The following is a 20,051-nucleotide window of genomic DNA, read 5'->3' on the forward strand; positions in this document are numbered from 1 at the left end:
TCACTTGAGGCACAGCGCCCGACTTTTTCTTTTTTTTTTTTTTTGAGAGGGAGTCTCGCTGTTGTGGCCCAGGCTGGAGTGCAATGGCGAGATCTCGGCTCACTGCAACCTCCGCCTCCCAGGTTCCAGCAATTCCCCTGCCTCAGCCTCCCGAGTTGCTGAGATTACAGGCGCCCCCCCCAACCCCCCCCACCACGCCCAGCTAATTTTTTTTGTATTTTTAGTAGAAACGGGGTTTCACCATGTTGGCCAGACTGGTCTCGAACTCCTGACCTCAGGAGATCCACCTGCCTCGGCCTCCCAAAGTGCTAGATTACAGGCATGAGCCACCGTGCCCAGCCACTTTTGGGGCTTTTATTTTTTTATTTTATTTTTTTTTTTTGAGGCGGAGTCTCGCTCTGTCGCCCGGACTGGAGTGCAGTGGCCAGATCTCAGCTCACTGCAAGCTCCGCCTCCTGGGTTTCCGCCATTCTCCTGCCTCAGCCTCCCAAGTAGCTGGGACTACAGGCGCCCGCCACCTCGCCCGGCTAGTTTTTGTATTTTTAGTAGAGACGGGGTTTCACCGTATTAGCCAGGATGGTCTCGATCTCCTGACCTCGTGATCCGCCCGTCTCGGCCTCCCAAAGTGCTGGGATTACAGGCTTGAGCCACCGCGCCCGGCCGGGGCTTTTATTTTGAGACAGAGTCTTGCTCTGTTGCCCAAGCTGGAGTGCAGTGGCGCGATCTTGGCTCACTGCAAGCTCCGCCTCCTGGGTTCACACCATTCAGCGTAATATTTTTAGTGTTATATTTTAGTGTAATATTTTAGTGTAACACAAAACAGAGATAACACAGTTGTTATCTCTGTTTTCCTGAGAAGATGCTTACAGGTCCAAATAATTTTAGGAACTAGATCATGTTTGTTAAGTACATGAGCTAGGAGTAGATTTGTTTTTCTGTTCCTAGACATTTGCTCTTATCCTGATTTCGCTTTTCATTTGTTCACTTAAAAATTCCAAAAAGGCGCGGTGGTTCATACCTGTAATCCCAGCACTTTGGGAGGCCGAGGCGGGCGGATCACACCCTCCTGGCTAACACGGTGAAACCCTGTTTCTACTAAAAATATTACAAAATTCAGCCGGGAGTGGTGGCGGGAGCCTGTAGTCCCAGCTACTGGGGAGGCTGAGAGGCAGGAGAATGGCCTGAACCCAGAAGGCAGAGCTTACAGTGAGCCGAGATCGCGCCACTGCACTCCAGCCTGGGCAACAGAGAGAGACTCCGTCTCAAAACAAACAAACAAACAAACAAACAAAATCCCAAAAAGGACGGGTGCGGTGGGTCACGCCTATAATCCCAGCACTTTGGGAGGCCAAGGTGGGCGGATCACGAGGTCAGGAGATCAAGACCATCCTGGCTAACAAGGTGAAACCCCATCTCTACTAAAAATACAAAAAATTAGCTGGGTATAGTGGCAGGCGCCTGTAGTCCCAGCTACTCGGGAGGCTGAGGCAGGAGAATGGCGTGAACCCAGGAGGCCAAGGTTGCAGTGAGCCGAGATTGTGCCACTGCACTCCAGCCTGGGCGACAGAGCAAGACTCCATCTCAAAAAACAAAAACAAACAAACAAGCAGTAGTACGTGATTATGAAATCACCTAACCAAATCTAATGTAGAATAACAGATAACCACTAAATATAAGAACTAGTATTTTAGTTCATTTTAGGAAGCAGCAAAATATTATATAGTTCATCAAGGTAAAATTAATATTAAAGGAAATATTTTAAAGACATCCATAATTTATTAAATAATTATTAAATTCCCTCTGAAGTCAAGAAAGGCTACCTCCATTAAAGAAAGTGCTACCATGGCTGGGTGTGGCTTCTCACCCCTGTAATCCCAGCACGTTGGGAAGCTGAGGCGGGCAGATCATGAGGGTCAGGAGTTCAAGACCAGCCTGGCCAACATGGTGAAACCCTATCTCTAGTAAAAATACAAAAATTAGCTGGACGTGGTGGCTGACACCTGTAATTCCAGCTACTCAGGAGGCTGAGGCAAGAGAATTGCTTGAACCTGGGAGGGGGAGGTTGCAGTGAGTTGAGATCACACCATTGTACTCCAGCCTGGGCAACAAAATAAAAAAAAAAAAGAAAGAAAGCTCTACCGCCTGGGTGCAGTGGCTCACACCTGTGATCCCAACACTTTGGGAGGCTTAGGCAAGTGGATAGCTTGAGCTCAGGAGTTTGAAACCAGCCTGGGCAACATACCAAGACCCCATCTTAGAAAATTTAAAAAATTTAAAAGAAAAAAAGCAAGAACTAGGAGCAAAAAGGCAAAAAGCCAGTGAGGAGCCAGGTGCAGTGGCTCATGCCTGTAATCCCAGCACTTTGGGAGACCAAGGTGGCCTGATTGCTTGAGTCCAGGAGTTTAAGACCAGCCTGGGAAACATGGGAAACATGGCTAAACCCTGCCACTACAAAAAATACAAAAAACTAGCCAGCGGTGGTGGTGCATGCCCGTAGTCCCAGATGCTCAGGAGGCTGAGGTGGGAGGATCACCTGACCCCAAGAGGTCAAGGCTGCAGTGAGCCATGATCATGTCACTGCACTCCAGCCTGGGTGACAGAGGGAGACCCTGTCTCAAAAAAAAATATATATATATATAAAAAATGTATATAATAGAAATATATTATATATATAATAAATAATGATATAAATAATAACCATTTATATATCTATATAAATATATGCAAACATATTTTATTAAAATATATAAGAATATGTATATTTTATATAAATATTATTTATATATTTTATATGTATAATGTATATAAATAATTGTAAACACAGGAAAACTAGGCCTCACTTAATTCTACAAAACACTCTACAAGTAGTGCTGACCCCAATGATTAATAATGTAATGAACAGGTATCAGAGATAAGGCTGGAATGCTTCAGCTCCCTACTGGCAGATATGCTGCCAAAGCCTCAATTCACAATATACAATTTTGGAGACCAAAGCCGGAGTATACTTAGGTGAAGCCAGAATCTTATCCTGCAGCTGGAATCTCTAATCCTAGGGACCTCACAACTTAAGAAACTACTACTACTACTAGAGAGCAGAGAAGAGCCCCTATCAATAGAACATTAAGTGTGTGCTTCATTTTTTGTTATATTTCGCTGTAGAGTCACAATGGTGGCAATAAAGTTTCTACTTTCTTTCATGGATTTGGGAATAGATCTGTTTCAGACATCCTGAAATCTGAAACATATTTTCTTGTGTGTTATATATATATATAGTTATATATATAGTGATTCCAACTTGAATGTGGCCACAGAATTTTAAAACTGAGAAAGATCATGTATTCTAATTCAGCAGTCTTCATACAGATGAAGAAATTGTGGTCCAGAGAGTTTAAGTGACTTGAAAAGCAATACACAGACTATCTCTTGATTCTAGACTAATGTTTTTTTCTTTCTTTCTTTCTTTTTTTGAGACAGAGTCTCGTTCTGTTACCTAGGCTGGAGTGCAATGGTGCGATCTCGGCTTACCACACCTCTGCCTCCCGGGTTCAAGCAATTCTCCTGCCTCAGCCTCCCGAGTAGCTGGGACTACAGGCACCTGCCACCACGCCCAGCTAATTTTTGTATTTTTTAGTAGAGATGTTGGCCAGGCTGGTCTTGAACTCCTGACCTCAGGTGATCCGCCCGCCTTGGCCTCCCAAAGTGCTGGAATCACAGGTGTGAGCCACTGTGCCTGGCCGACTAATGTTTTTTCTACTCTATGTTCTGCCTGCTTTGGCTACAAGTGCAAACTGTACTGGGAACGCAACCATTATTTCCACATTGGCACAGTAATGAACATTTGGAATCCAATTTGTTGATAAATTAGGGAACAGCCATAATTACCTCTCCCTACTTTTTGGACAGTTAATAATATACCTAAAGAATCCTGGATGGCCAGGTGTGGTGGCTCATGCCTGTAATCCCAGCACTTTGGGAGGCTGAGGCAGGTGGATCACTTGAGGTCAGGAGTTCAAACCAGCCTGGCCAACATGGTGAAACCCCATCTCTACTAAAAATACAAAACTTAGATGGACATGGTGGTGCATGGCTGTAGTCCCAGCTATTCGGGAGGCTGAGGCAAGAGAATTGCTTGAACCCAGGAAGCAGAGGTTGCAGTGAGCTGCGATTGCACCACTGCACTCCAGCCTGGATGACAGAGTGAGACTCCGTCTCAAAAAAAAAAAAAATCAACTCTACAACAGGAAGATTCAGCTTCAGCCTGGGTGACAAGAGCAAGACTCCATCTCAATAAAAAAAAGAATCCCTGGAAACATGTTAACAATGATTTAAGTCTCCTCAGTATTCCTTGCTTAGCCCTCTTTGTTGGAGCTGATGTTCCTGCATCTTTTTGTTCTTGGTACCCTTTGTAGGTGTCCTATCCTGCCACTATCATCTAGAGAATGCCAGAATGAGACAAGAAATGGTAAATGGCAACACTCAGTTCCAGTAAGATTAACTTGCAAACAGGGAAATCCAAAAATGTAACAACCCCTTCTCTACTTCACTGAGGACATCATCTTTTGTCATTTCTTCAATCCTTAGAATCTATTTTCTTGTGAAAGGAAAAGGAGGACAACATGAGGGTCTTGGGGACTTGAAGTAGAAGGTGGCAGTGAGAACCAGGGGAGGAAGAAGGAGAAGAGTACAAGAAAGGGAGAGAGAAGGCATTGAAAATAAATTTATGTACAATAGATTGAAACCCATACACATATTAAATCAAAATTTTGTGACAATTATCAACTTTAAGATAGACAAAATATAAAGAATGACTGAAAACAAAGACTGAGATAAACCATTATAATAAAAATCTCAAAATTATCCAATGAGATGAAAAAGCCCTTAAAAAAATTAGAGAATATTGAAAGTGTAAACCAAGCAGCTTATAAGACCAGAAGTTAAAGAGTTATTACCCTAGTCACAGTTATAAGAATAAAAGCTCAATGAGAGAAGCATATAATTATCAGTTAATGACAATGTGCAAAGTACTGTGGCGGGTGGGTAATGCGCAAAGTACTGTGGGAGGTGGGCATGAAGGTAGAAAAGGATACAAACAAAATGGAAGGCAAAATAAATAAAAATTCCTGCCCTCCAAGAGCTTACAATCTAATTGCTGATATGATACACATGCATGAAAAAACCTTAAAACATTATAAATAATTGCAAACAAATATAATCCAAACAAATCACAAAAGCAATGAGAAAAAAAAGATAAAATTTATGAAAAAAGGATGAGATTACAGAAAAAGTACATACTATTGTAAGGTTATATGTATATCAATATCAATATTACCAAAAAGTGTTTGAGAAATTCTTATAAATATAACCTTATATAACTCCTAGCACATATTAATCTCTTTTCTATCCCCAATAATCATAATTTTCCTAAACTAAATGAACTATTACAACAGTGCCTAGGTAGAAGTCAGAGTCTCTAGTTTCCCTTTTTTCTACAAACCATATAATTTTGTAGAACAACTATATTTTCTTCTGGGTTTTATAAAAACAATGCTTGTCATAAGTCTAAATAAAAATTACTTTTAAAACAGGTAAGGAAGAAATCAAAGCATGTTATGATGAAAAATTTCCATGCATCACATAAAAATTTAACGTATCACACACTAAGGTCACAATCAACTTTTACAGAAAAGAGAAATAGCTCCACAAATACTGCTAAACAATATAAGCAGGCAGAAAACTGGCCTAAAAACTTGCAGTAGAGAAAAACACTCTGATATGCATGCATGGGTAGGGCTGCATGCACACAGGTAGATTCTGAACTTTCATTAAGTTAAATGCTCAGCAGAAGTAACACAGTGAATAAGAAAAATACGTTGAATCTGTGTAATAAATATAAAACAAATCTTCACACATTGATTGTTAAATATAAATTTTAAGCCTCTCAGAAAAAATTCAAAAATAGCCTTCCTCTGCTATGTCAGTGGTGAAATAATCTTATCTTCAGTATGGAGAAGACCATTCCCTTTGTGGCTTTCCTTATAACGAAAAAGCTACCTGGGCAATATTTGTAATGAAATGTTTTTAGATGAGAAATTGGAAAAGTGTATTGTCTAGGAGCATTTGCCTTAGGTAGTCTAGAGTCATTTTAAACAATTTAATTCTAAAATTTCTGAAGATTCTAAGTTTTAAATTGTAGCTGTATCAATAATACACATGATAACCAAAATTTTAAAAAATTAAAATAATTTACAGATTTACAAATGCCACTATTATAAAATAGTTTTCAAAATAAAACTGAAAAACTGCACAGAACCTCTTTGTATTAATACTGAGGTTGGCTGGGCGCAGTGGTTCATGCCTGTAATCCCAACACTTTGGGAGCCTGAGGTGGGTGGATCACCTGAGGTCGGGAGTTTGAGACCAGCCTGACCAACATGGAGAAACCCCGTCTCTACTGAAAATACAAAATTAGCCAGGCGTGGTGGTGCATGCCTGTAATCCCAGCTACTCGGGAGGCTGAGGCAGGAGAATCGCTTGAACCTGGAAGGTGGAGGTTACAATGAGCCGAGATCGTGCCATTGGACTCCAGCCTGGGCAACAAGAGCAAAACTCCATCTCAAAGAAAAAACAAAAAATTTAGGTTACACTGCCACTAATAGGTGGGGAAAATTCTACACAAATTCAACCAAAAAACTTAGAGGTGGGTTTCATGGTTATAGCATGGAGGCCAGGCCCACGCTCACCTTGGACGTCTTCCTCTCCACCATCACCATCTTCTTCCTCATTGTAAGCCAGCTCAGCCTGCTTGTCTGCCTCATACTCACCTACGTTACCATCATCCCCATTATAATCCGCCAGTTTAGAGCCATGCTGCGGATCAACAGGGGATTCATTCTCATCAAAGAATCGGCCTGTGAAGTAGGTAGAGGATTAATTCAAGAGTAAAGAGAGAAGAAATGAAGGAATCTATACTGAAGGCAGACCAGAAAGTAGACAAGTGAAACCTGGCAACTTTTGGGGTACTGGATATAAAAGGATACATTTTGTGAAGGTTATCCAAAAGTATGTAAGATCGAAGACTCTGAAAATACATAACTTTTATTAAGAATTTCTCTTTTGCGTTTATTTTAGTGCTTGCCACTTAAGATTTGAATGATTTCTTAAAGAAATGGGCACCATTTTTAGGAATGTTTTCATAATAACCAATGACTTCTCTAAGTATGTCTAAATTAACATTTTAGGAGAATATTTTATTACTAGATATGATACATATTTAAAATTTGAAAATCTAGGCCTGGTGCAGTGACCCACGCTTGTAATCCCAGAACTTTGGGAGGCTGAGGTGGGTGGATCGCTTGAGCTCAAGAATTTGACACCAGCCTGGGCAACATGGCAAAACCTTTCTCCACAAAAAACACAAAACTTAGCTGGGTATGGTGGCATATATTTTGGATTTCCAAAAAGGGATGGCAAAGAAAGTAAGCCATCAGAATCCCTAGTGGTTTAAAAAAAAAAAAATGCCAAGTAATTCTGGTGTATCTCTTCTCATTTCCTAAGCCAGATTTTTTAAAAAGTCAATGGAATCTTAAGAAAACTGACCTATATCAGGCCATTATATTGTACACATTCATAACCATTAGACATCAAGAAGACAGGCCTGATGCAGTGGCTCACACCTGTAATCCCGGCACTATGGAAGGCCAAGGTGGGTGGATCACCTGAGATCAGTAGTTCGAGACCAGCCTCGCAAACATGGTAAAACCCCATCTCTACTGAAAATACAGAAATTAGCCAGGCTTGGTGGCAGGTGCCTGTAATCCCAGCTACACAAGAGGCTGAGGCAGGAGAATTGCTTGAGTCCAGGAGGCAGAGGCTGCGGTGAGCCGAGATTGCGCCATTGCACTCCAGCCTGGGTGACAAGAGCAAGACTCCATCTCAAAAAAAAAAAAGAAGATAAATAGACATAATACTTACTGTAGAAAACTATTCAACAATTAGACATTGAAAATAAAAAAGTTAGGCACACTAGGATCTGAATTAGAAATGCAAGTACAACTAAAACTATACTTAGACATTAAGTTTAACTTAGCATAAAAGTAGATTTATTTTAATCCATAAAATTAACTTCCTAATAATACAAGAATTTGAGACTTAGAAATTTAACAACTTTCTGTGATAGGTCTAAATTTTTAAAAATATATTTCAAAAATTTACATTGCAGGATGGATGCAGTGGTGTATGCCTGTCATAGCAGTATTTTGGGAGGCCAAGGTGGGAGGATTGCTTAAGCCCAGGAGTTTGAGGCCAGCCTGGGTAACATAGTGAGATCCATCTCTACAAAAAATACAAAAATTAGCTGGGTATGGTGGTCCACACCTATAGTCTCAGCTACTCAGGAGGCTAAGGTAGGAGGATTGCTTAAGCCCAGGAGTCCAAGGCTACAGTGAGTTAGGATATTGCCACTGCACTTCAGTCTGGGTGACAGAGTGAGACCTCTTCTCTTAAAAAAAAAAAAAAAAAAATTAGTCGGGTTTCTGTAGTCTTATCTACTTGGGAGGTTGATGCAGGAGGATCATTTAAGGCCAGGAGTTTGAGGTTATAGTGAGCTACGATTGTGCCACTGCACCCCAGCAAGACTCTCTCTCTAAAAATAAATAGATAAATAAATAAATAAAATTTACATTGCAATGGCTCAGGAAAAAAATTAACAGCTTCCTTTGCTTGGAAAGAAAGGTTAAGTACAAATAGAATTATGGGGGTACTGGTCGATTCTACAGATGGTTCATCACATCATCAAGCCAATGTATTTCTAATTGGTGGGTAAAGAGTCCATCAGGAAAATCATTAAAGGACAAATTGCACTTACAGAGGCTTTTAAAGAAGGGCGGGTGTGGCCGGGCGCGGTGGCTCACGCCTGTAATCCCAGCACTTTGGGAGGCCAAGGTGGGCGGATCACAACATCAGGAGATCAAGACCATCCTGGCTAACAGGGTGAAACACCATCTCTACTAAAAATACAGAAAATTAGTCGGGCGTGGTGGTGGGCACCTGTAGTCCCAGCTACTGGGGAGGCTGAGTCAGGAGAATGGTGTGAACCCAGGAGGCAGAGCTTGCAGTGAGCCGAGACTGGGCCACTGCACTCCAACCTGGGCGACAGAACAAGACTAAAAAAAAAGAAAAGGCAGCGAGGCGGGCAGATCACCTGAGGTTGGGAGTTCAAGACCAGCCTGACCAACACAGAGAAACCCTGTCTCTACTAAAATACAAAATTAGGCAGGCATGGTGGTGCATGCCTGTAATCCCAGCTACTTGGGAGGCTGAGGCAGGAGAATTGCTTGAACTCGGGAGGCGGAGGTTGCTGCTCACTGAGATTGCACCATTGTAGGCCGGGCGCGGTGGCTCAAGCCTGTAATCCCAGCACTTTGGGAGGCCGAGACGGGTGGATCACGAGGTCAGGAGATCGAGACCATCCTGACTAACACGGTGAAACCCCGTCTCTACTAAAAAAATACAAAAATTAGCCGGGCGCGGTGGCGGGCACCTGTAGTCCCAGCTACACGGGAGGCTAAGGCAGGAGAATGGCGTGAACCCGGGAGGCGGAGCTTGCAGTGAGCGGAGATCGCGCCACCGCACTCCAGCCTGGGCGACAGAGCCAGACTCCATCTCAAAAAAAAAATAAAAATAAAAATGAGATTGCACCATTGCACTCCAGCCTGGGCAACAAGAGTGAAACTCCGTCTCAAAAAAAAAAAAAAAAAAAAAAAGAAGGCAGGGTGTGGGGACAACAGGAGACTGAAGTAATTGGAGTAACTGGGGCCAATAAAAAGAGCATGAATTCATCTTAAAACTCTTCTAGTATAAGCTTGGAGTATGCACAATAAATAAATAAATAGAAAAGTGGATGAAATAGAGAAAAGAAACATACAGGAGAATAGGTAGGCTATTTGTAAGAAAACACTCTGTCTCCTAATTATAAATCAAACATTTTGATGAGTCTTATTATTTCTTTTTGAATAATAAAATAAATGATGTCAATATAAGCAGTAAAAAGAGATTTACAGAAATCTATATTTTCTTTTTCTTTTTTTTTTCTTTTTGAGACCGAGTCTCGCTCTGTCGCCCAGGCTGGAGTGCAGTAGCCCGGTATCAGCTCACTGCAACCTCCACCTCCCGGGTTCAAGCGATTCTCCTGCTTCAGCCTCCTAAGTAGCTAGGATTACAGGCGCCCACCACCATGACTGGCTAATTTTTGTATTTTTAGTAGAGACAGGATTTCACCATGTTGGCCATGCTGGTCTTGAACTCCTGACCTCAGGTGATCTGCCCGCCTCGGCCTCCCAAAGTGCTGGGATTACAGACGTGAGCCACCATGCCCGGCCTTCATTTTAAAATCAAAGTTATGAAATACAGAAGACTCAAAAAATTAGGCTAAGACAAGGTACTAAAAATATATATATATCATTTACTAATACTGTCAGACATGGAATAAAGAAATGTCCCACTTGTACCTATTATAATATTCCAACAGAACAATGTAAAATTTCCTTTTTTTAGGTGTTTGGTGATCTGCCTAGCCTAAATTTAGTCAAAATTTTAATACTATAATCACAGTGATACTCAGAGATAATAAAAATATCAACAAGAATGAATAATGACACAATTGCCCTTTGTTAAATAGTGGTCTGTGCTATTATATATACAGAATCATCGTGTTTGGAGAAATATTTATAGCTAACCTTTAATACTGGGCTTCCAACATTCTCACAGACAACAAAAGTTGAAAAACACAGAATCAACTACACAGAGTTGCCAATCAGGATAAGGAGATCAGACAAACTTTGCGTTAAACATTGAATGAATATAATGGTACAGACAAAAATGCATAATATTGATCAATATAACAGACTGCTAACTTATTCAACATTTAAGAGCAACATGTCAATGTGAGAGAAGGGAAAGTTTGAAAAAGAAGGCAATTATATTAGACTATGACAGGGAAAGAAAGCATTGAAAGAACAGGTAAGAACAAAGATAAGGTATTTAGAAGATAGTAAAAAGATTGATTTGACTGGATTTATATGAGAAAGAGTAAGTTTCAACAAGCAAATTAAGGATAATTACAGGGCCAGGCATGGTGGCTCACGCCTGTAATCCCAGAACTTTGGGAGGCCAAGGTGAGTGGATCACCTGAGGTCAGGAGTTTGAGACCAGCCTGGCCAACATGGAGAAACCCCATCTCTATTAAAAACACAAAAAAGTAGCTGGCCATGGTGGCGGGTGGCTGTAATCCCAGCTACTTGGGAGGCTGAGGCAGGAGAATCACTTGAACCTGGGAGGCGGAGGTTACAGTGAGCCAAGATTGCTCTATTTGCACTTCAGCCTGGGCAACAAGAGTGAAATTCTGTCTCAAAAAAAAAAAGGTCTCCTATATTCACTTGTGGTCACTATTTAAATCCAGTGACAAAGTGTATGGAAGTATCTACAATGCTCCTTCATCCATCCATGGTTCACTGATGTGATAGATATTGCACTATGCACTGTGATACAAAAATAAATCATAAATCTATAGTTGGGCACGGTGACACACACCTGTAGTCTCAACTACTCAGGAGGCTTCAGCCTAGGAGTTTCAGGCTGCAGTAAGCTATGATCATACTGCTGCATTCCAGCCTGGGTGACAGAATGAGACTCTGTCTCAAAAATAAAAATACAAAGCAAAAATAACATCCTATCTTCATCTCCTATAACTGAGTATAGTAAGGAAAACAGATAAGTAAACAAATTAGGAAGTGATGGTATGTGTGCTATTGCATAGTGCTCTAGAAAGTAACATCTGAACATGGAGACAGTGGCTTCAGTTGGCTTCCTTTTGATAGAGTGAGTTTGAACATTATGTAGGAGGCAGTAACTAGTAGTCAAGATTTCTTTTAAGCTCTCCGAGAACAGAAATCTGATCTGCCTTATGCCTTACTATATCTCCAGTAGCTATTTAGGCAAGAAGCTATGAGGACTTACACTAGGAAGATGGAGGAAATGTTAGAAACTGATGAATCAGATACATTTGAAAATGACAAAACAAATATATGGCATAATGGAGCAGAAAGAGTCAAAGGATTTTTCCAAATCCTAGTCTGGAAACTACAATTAATGCTACCTATACCCAAATTGGGAAGGTATGAGAAAGCAAATGTTGCTTTAGATAAACTGAATTTGGGGCTACAGTATGACATCCAAATGAAAATGTTTTATAGACACATAGTTATATGGATCTAGAATCTAGGTGCAAAGTGAGAGATAAGCATTTAGATTTAAAACTCATAAATTTCAAGGTGATCGGTTAAACTATCAGAATATAATTTATTTTAGGAAATAAATATTTACAGAAAATAGCTATAAGTCAAAGAAGTGATCTTGGGGAATGACAATATTTAAGAAGAGAAAAAAGTAATGAAGGCAAAGTTATCATTTGATGGTATAAATCTATGGTGTGTGTGTGTGTGTGTGTGTTTTGAGACGGAGTCTCGCTCTGTCACCCAGGCTGGAGTGCAGTGGCGCAATCTCAGCTCACTGCAAGCTCCGCCTCCTGGGTTCACGCCATTCTTCTGCCTCAGCCTCCTGAGTAGCTGGGACTATAGGTGCCCAACCACGCCCGGCTAATTTTTTGTATTTTTAGGAGAGATGGGGTTTCACTGTGTTAGCCAGGATGATTTCAATCTCCTGACCTTGTGATCTGCCAGCCTCAGCCTCCCAAAGTGCTGGGATTACAGGTGTGAGTCACCACACCCGGCTTATGATGTGTCTTAACAGGAATTAAATAGCAGACTTCATCTCTGAGGCATTTCAACTTTTTACAACCTTTAATACAGTTCTGCTGCTCAGTAACAAAACTGTTAAATCTGTGCCCAGCTAGGGGAGTAATAAAGTAATTATATTTAGTTTGGATCCCGTATCTCCTTATATTGTTGCAAAATTCAATTGTGCACTTGAATATTAGTTTCACTCTGGTGACCAGCTGAAAATGATTTGATTATCAGCAACAAGATAGCTTCATCCCAATAGTTTAAACATGAGAACACAAAGAAACAACACACCCACTAGCTATTGAAAGTCTTTGAGTTGTATTAAGTTTGAAAAATTGTAAAAGATTATTTTCAATATTTAAATTCCTTTTCTGAGCTAAGTGAGCTAAAGTATATTAAATATATAACAAGCATGTATTGCATGTATATGAAGTAATTTTTCATACATTTTACTTTAATTCATATACCATTTGGTCTAACTTCACATGCTCCACATCACCTAATCAGGCATTTAACACACTTTTCAATTTACGTTAAACAACACAATAAAACTTCACACAGAATGCTAGACATTCTGTAAGACATCTCAAATATCAGACTACAAACTTCAGAAACTAGTAGAGAAGAAATTCAGCAAGAGCTTCGGTCATGTGGAATAGATAAACTTTAACCTTTTCAATTTACAAACGCATAGTTTGATACTTTTGAATACAACTATCCTTTTAAACTAGTGAATTTTATTGGGAAGGTATGAGAAAGCAAATGTTAAATGAGAAAGCAAATGTAGCCATTTCTCATGGCTAAAATTTTATTTTTTATTTAAAAAAAAATTTTTTTTTTTTGAGATGAAGTCTCACTCTGTCGCCCAGGCTGGAGTGCAGTGTTGCCATCTCAGCTCACTACAACCTCCATTTCCTGGGTTGAAGCGATTCTTCTGCCTCAGCCTCTCCAGTAGCTGGGATTACAGGGGTACACCACAACAACCATCTACATTTTTTTTTTCATTTTTAGTAAGACCGGGTTTCACCATGTTGGCCAGGCTGGTCTCGAACTCCTGACTTCAAATGATCTGCCCACCTCGGCCTCCCAAAGTGCTGGGATTACAGGCATGAGCTACCACACCCAGCCTCATGGCTAAAATTTTAAAATCGAAGTTGTAAAGTCTTTACTTTTGTCTGTCTGTATTATGTGTACAGGTACACATGTATGTTTGTATACTATCTACATGGTATCACTGACCTATAAATAAATGAACTCATAAATTAAATAACTAGCCTGCATGCTTTTCAAGTTCATATGACTTTGGCAGTCTTTGGTATATAAAGATAGTTTTTTAAAATTTTATTATATTATATTTTTGAGACAGAGTCTTGTTCTATCGCCAGGCTGGAGTGCAGTAGCGTGATCTCAGCTCACTGCAACCTCTGCCTCCCGGGTTCAAGAGATTCTCCCGCCTCAGCCTTCCCAGTAGCTGGGACTACAGGTGCGTGCCACCACACCCAGCTGATTTTTGTATTTTTGGTAGAGATGGGGTTTCACCATGTTGGCCAGGATGGTCTTGATCTTTTGACCTTGTGATCCGCCTACCTCAGCCTCCCAAAGTGCTGGGATTACAGGCATGAGCCACCGCACCCGGCCCTAAAGATAGTTTTAAATTGTTGGTGAAATAGAAAAACGTTCAAAAATAAAGACCAGCAGAAAATAAGAGGATAATAACATTTCTTAATCACAAAAGGGTATTTCAATCAAGAAAAACTAAGCTGTATATTTTAATTCTGTACTGTAAGTCAAAGGAAACATCAAGATGAGTCACTTTTGCTTCATTAGTCCAATGTTCATTTATGGGTTTCAATTTCTCAACTATTTTATTTTTAAAAGTTTATATTTTTATGTCATTAATTTATTATATTGCCACTATTATAAGCAAAATGAAACTATTAGATCTAGTTACAATAAACCTAGAGAGAATGAAAAAGAAAGTTGGCCGGTCGCGGTGGCTCAAGCCTGTAATCCCAGCACTTTGGGAGGCCGAGATGGGCGGATCACGAGGTCAGGAGATCGAGACCATCCTGGCGAACACGGTGAAACCCCGTCTCTACTAAAAAATACAAAAAACTAGCCGGGCAAGGTGGCGGGCGCTTGTAGTCCCAGCTACTTGGGAGGCTGAGGCAGGAGAATGGCGTAAACCCGGGAGGCGGAGCTTGCAGTGACCTGATATCCGGCCACTGCAGTCCAGCCTGTGCGACATGAGCGAGACTCCGTCTCCAAAAAAAAAAAAAAAAAGAAAAAGAAAGTTTAAGGAAGGCAATCTCTTTTTTCTAGCCATCTATTGGTAATATTCACTATCATTTCATTTATTCATTTGGTAGTTAACACATTCAACTTATCTTGCATTATTCAATTTAATACCTAGAGTTGTGACTATTTCAAGTATCTGGAAGGTAAATGACACGTGATGACTTATAATCTGTTGAGATATGAGTTAATCTGTTATGAGTTAGATTAACTGATTATGAGTTAATCTATAATCTGTTAATCATGAGAGATGGGAAGCTGGGGTGTACAAACTGTAACAAAAATGTTACTGCAGGCTTTTTACACAAAACAATTGTAGGAAAACTATTGACTGGCTTTTGAATTGATTTCATTATCAGGAACATATTAGGGCAAAAAGACCACATTTCTATCTCAAGGTATATATAGGCTCTGCATATAGTAGGCACAGGAAGCAATCTATTGACTGATTGACTGGACTTGTGGAAGGTAAAGAGAAATCAAGGACATGAAAGAAGTATGGTAGCTAGAATTTATGGCTAACAGCATCTGAACAACCTTACCATCTCCCCATTTCCAAGGCAAACCTATACTATCTAGATTTGTGTAGGTACAGTCTATGATGTTCACAATGATGAAATCAACTAAAAACCACCTTTCTCAGAATGTATCTCCTGTTGTGGTGCAATGTATGTCGTGGTTGCTCAAACACTGTACATTCCAAAGAACGCTTTGTTTTCAGGAGTGGCCTTTGGCGATTCTGAGAGATAACCTCTGAGCCCATGAAATATTCTGCTTTATAAATGTTTTTGTATGCGTGAGGCCTGGGCCATTATGTACCAGACTGATGAGGTCAATTGATCCTACAAAGTGATTTATGGTGAATACAGTTGTTCCTCCCTCAGTATCCAGTGAGGACTGGTTCCAGGACCCCGACAAATACAAAAATCCATGGATGTTAAAGTCCCCTGTATAAAATAGCACAGTAGGTTGGGCACGGTGGCTCATGCCTGTAATCCCAGCACTTTGGGAGGCTGAGGTGGGTGGATCACTTGAGGTCAGGAGTTTCAGACCAGCCTGGCCAACATAGTGAAACCCCATCTCTAACTAAAAATACAAAAATTATCCGGGTGTTGTGGCATGCACCTATAATCTCAGCTACTCAGGAGGCTGGAGGAGGAGAATCATTCGAACCTGCGAGGTGCAGATTGCAGTGAGCCAAGATTGTGCCACTGCACTCCAGCCTGGGCAACAAACGCTTGAATGTGGGAGGCAGGGGTTGCAGTGAGCTGAGATCACGCCACTGCATTCCAGCCTAGGTGATACAGCGAGACTTTGTCTCAAAAAAAAAAAAAAAAAAGCATCATAATAAATCTTCATATCTGATAGTGGAAGTCTTTACAGTTTATTCCTTTTATAAATTGTCTTGGCTATTCTTATTCCTTTGCAGTTTTCATACACATTTTAGAGTCAGCTTATCAGATTCCACCTAAAACCCCCAAATCCTGCTGGGATTATACTTGGGATGGCAATGAAGTTCTAGATTAATCTGTGAGGAATTGACATAATTAAAACAATGAGCATTCCAATCCATGGACATGGATTTATTCATATATTAATTAATTTCTGTCAACAATATTTTGTAGCTTATAGAGGTTCTTGTAAATCTTTTGTAAGAACTTTTCAAGGTATCTCATGTTTTTTATGCTATTGAAAAGTTTCTTTTTAAAACTTTCACTATGTTTATTGCTGCTATATACAGAAATATAATTTGTATATAAATCTTGCATGTAATGACTTTGCTAAATACATTTGTTTATAAATTGTTTTGAGTTTTCTACATATAAAATCATGTTGTCTACAAATAATATTAGCTTATCAGTTATATTTCTTCCTTTCCAATCTCTATACTCTTTATTTCCTTTTCTGTGCTTTATTGCATTGATTAGAATCTACAGTGAAAAGCTGAATAGAAGTGATGATGGTGGGTATCCTTTTCTAGATCTCAAGGGGAAGGTTTTTGAGAATTAATCATTAAATTTGATATTTGTCATAGGATGCTTAAAATACTCTATCAAATTAAGGAAATTACTTTCTAATCCTCCTTTGCTTAAAATTGGTTGTTTTATCTTAAATGCATGGATTTCCTCAAATGCTCTCTTTACATCTTTTGAGATGATTTGCCTCATATATTTTGTTAATTTGGTAAATTACATAGATCGCTTTTCAAGTATTAAACAACCTTGAATTTTCAGATTAAATCCAACATGGTCATCATGTATATAATTTTTATCTATCTCAGGATTTGACTTGCTAATATTTTGTTTAGAATTTTTTTTTTTGAGACCGAGTCTCGCTCTGTCACTAAGCTGGAGTGGCACAATCTCGGTTCACTGCAACCTCTGCCTCCTGGGTTCAAGCGATTCTCCAGCCTCAGCCTCCTGAGTAGCTGGGACAACATGCGTGCACCACGGTGCCCAGTTAATTTTTGTATTTTTAGTAGAGACAGGGTTTCACCATGTTGATCAGGCTGGTCTCGAACTCCTGACCTCAGGTGATCCGCCTGACTTGGCCTCCCAAAGCGCTGGGATTTACAGGTGTAAGCCATTCCACCTGGCCTTGTTTAGGATTTTTATATCTATATTAATAAGAGAAACTGCCATAATTTTTCTTTCTCATAATATTCTTAGTTTTGCTATCCAACTTACGCTGGTCTCATAAAATGGGTTGGGGAGTGTTTTTTCCTTTTCAATTCTCTGAAAGCTTATGTTACATTGGTTGTATTCTTTCATGTTTGAAAGAATTCACCAGCTGGGTGCAGTGGCTGACACTGTAATCCCAGCACTTTGGGAGGCCAAGGCAGGAGGATCACCTGAGGTTGGGAGTTCAAGACCAGCCTGACCAACATGGAGAAATCCCATCTCTACTAAAAATACAAAATTAGTAGGGCGTGGTGTTGATTGCCTGTAATCCCAGCTACTCGGGAGGCTGAGGCAGGAGAATGTCTTGAGCCTCGGAGGAAGAGGTTGCGGTGAGCCGAGATCGCGCCACTGCACTCCAGCCTGGGCAACAAGAGCAAAACTCCATCTCAAAAATGAAATACATAAATAAATAAATAAAGAATTCACCAATGTAACCATTTAGGTACCAAAATATTAATTTACAGATTCAATATGTTAATAAGACATGGAACTATTCAGATTTTCCCTATCTTTTTGTGTCAGTTTTGTACAGAAGTGCTTTTCTAGGACATTGGCCATCTCATCTAACTTTGCAAATGTTTAGGCATTAAATTCATAATACCTATCATGTGTCCTTTAATATTATTTGTAGGATCTATATTGATGTTCTTTTTTTCATTTTTGTTATTGAGAATTTGTGTCATCTCTTTCTGTCTTAATGTGTCCTGACGGTCTTTCCAATTTCTGTTTTTTTTTTTTTTTTTTTGAGATGGAGTCTCACTTTGTAACCCAGGCTGGAGTACAGTGGTGCGATCTCGGCTCACTGCAAGCTCCGCCTCCTGGGTTCACGCCATTCTCCTGCCTCAGCCTCCCGAGTAGCTGGGACTACAGGTGCCCGCCACCACACCCGGCTAATTTTTTGTATTTTTAGTAGAGACGGGGTTTCACCGTGTTAGCCAGGATGGTCTCGATCTCCTGACCTCATGATCCGCCTGCCTCAGCCTCCCAAAGTGCTGGGATTACAGGCGTGAGCCACCATGCCCGGCCGGTCTTTCCAATTTCACTTGCCTTTTCAAAGAACCACTTTTTGGTTTGCTTGATTTCTTTTTTTTTTTTTTGAGACGGAGTCTGGCTCTGTCGCCCAGGCTGGAGTGCAGTGGCCGGATCTCAGCTCACTGCAAGCTCTGCCTCCCGGGTTTACGCCATTCTCCTGCCTCAGCCTCCCTAGTAGCTGGGACTACAGGCGCCCGCCACGTCGCCCGGCTAGTTTTTTGTATTTTTTTAGTAGAGACGGGGTTTCACCGTGTTAGCCAGGATGGTCTCGATCTCCTGACCTCATGATCCGCCTGCCTCAGCCTCCCAAAGTGCTGGGATTACAGGCGTGAGCCACCATGCCCGGCCGGTCTTTCCAATTTCACTTGCCTTTTCAAAGAACCACTTTTTGGTTTGCTTGATTTCTTTTTTTTTTTTTTGAGACGGAGTCTGGCTCTGTCGCCCAGGCTGGAGTGCAGTGGCCGGATCTCAGCTCACTGCAAGCTCTGCCTCCCGGGTTTACGCCATTCTCCTGCCTCAGCCTCCCTAGTAGCTGGGACTACAGGCGCCCGCCACGTCGCCCGGCTAGTTTTTTGTATTTTTTTAGTAGAGACGGGGTTTCACCGTGTTCGCCAGGATGGTCTTGATCTCCTGACCTCGTGATCCGCCCGTCTCGGCCTCCCAAGTGCTGGGATTACAGGCTTGAGCCACCGCGCCCGGCCTGCTTGATTTCATACAGTGACCCTGCATTAGTAATCAAGCTAAACTCTCATTAACTTTTACCAGTCTCTTTTGAGATAAAGGGGGAACTTTTGATATCTGTTCAACTTATTTAATGATTATTGGTTTATTCAAGTTTTCAAATCTTCATGAGCCAATTTAGGTAACTAATAATTGCCACAGTTTGAATGTGTCCTCTCCAAAATTCATGTTGCAGCTTAATCCCTAATGTGGTGATATTAAGAGATGGGGCCTTCGGGAGGTGATTAGGCCATTAGGAATGGGATGAGGCTCTCATAAATGAGATGAGGGACCTTAGAACAGGGGGCCGAGCGTGGTGGCTCACGCCTGTAATCCCAGCACTTTAGGAGGCTGAGGCAGGCAGATCACCTGAGGTTGGGAGTTGGAGACCAGCCCGACCAACATGTAGAACTCCCGTCTCTATTAAAAATATAACATTAGCCAGACATGGTGGTTCATGCCTATAATCCCAGCTACTTGGGAGGCTGAGGCAGAATTGCTTGAACCCGGGAGGCAGAGGTTGCAG

At 40.9% G+C, this 20,051-nt stretch overlaps 1 protein-coding gene across 2 annotated transcripts in view; it reads right to left on the bottom strand.

Annotated features, from left to right (window-relative positions):
- GOLM2 (golgi membrane protein 2) overlaps window positions 1–20,051 on the bottom strand; it is a 129,621-nt gene that overhangs the window by 7,019 nt on the left and 102,551 nt on the right. Inside the window, exon 10 of one of the 2 annotated variants that reach the window (XM_033190296.1) lies at window positions 6,741–6,908. The exons of the other annotated variant lie outside the window; for it this stretch is intronic. Within the exon in view, the coding sequence (XP_033046187.1) occupies window positions 6,741–6,908 (168 nt within the window). The remainder of the gene's footprint in view (window positions 1–6,740; window positions 6,909–20,051) is intronic. 2 annotated transcript variants of the gene reach the window in all.

This window comes from Trachypithecus francoisi, unplaced genomic scaffold (assembly GCF_009764315.1).
Source record: "Trachypithecus francoisi isolate TF-2019V2 unplaced genomic scaffold, Tfra_2.0 Lachesis_group3, whole genome shotgun sequence".
Classification (NCBI taxonomy): Eukaryota; Metazoa; Chordata; class Mammalia; order Primates; family Cercopithecidae; genus Trachypithecus; species Trachypithecus francoisi.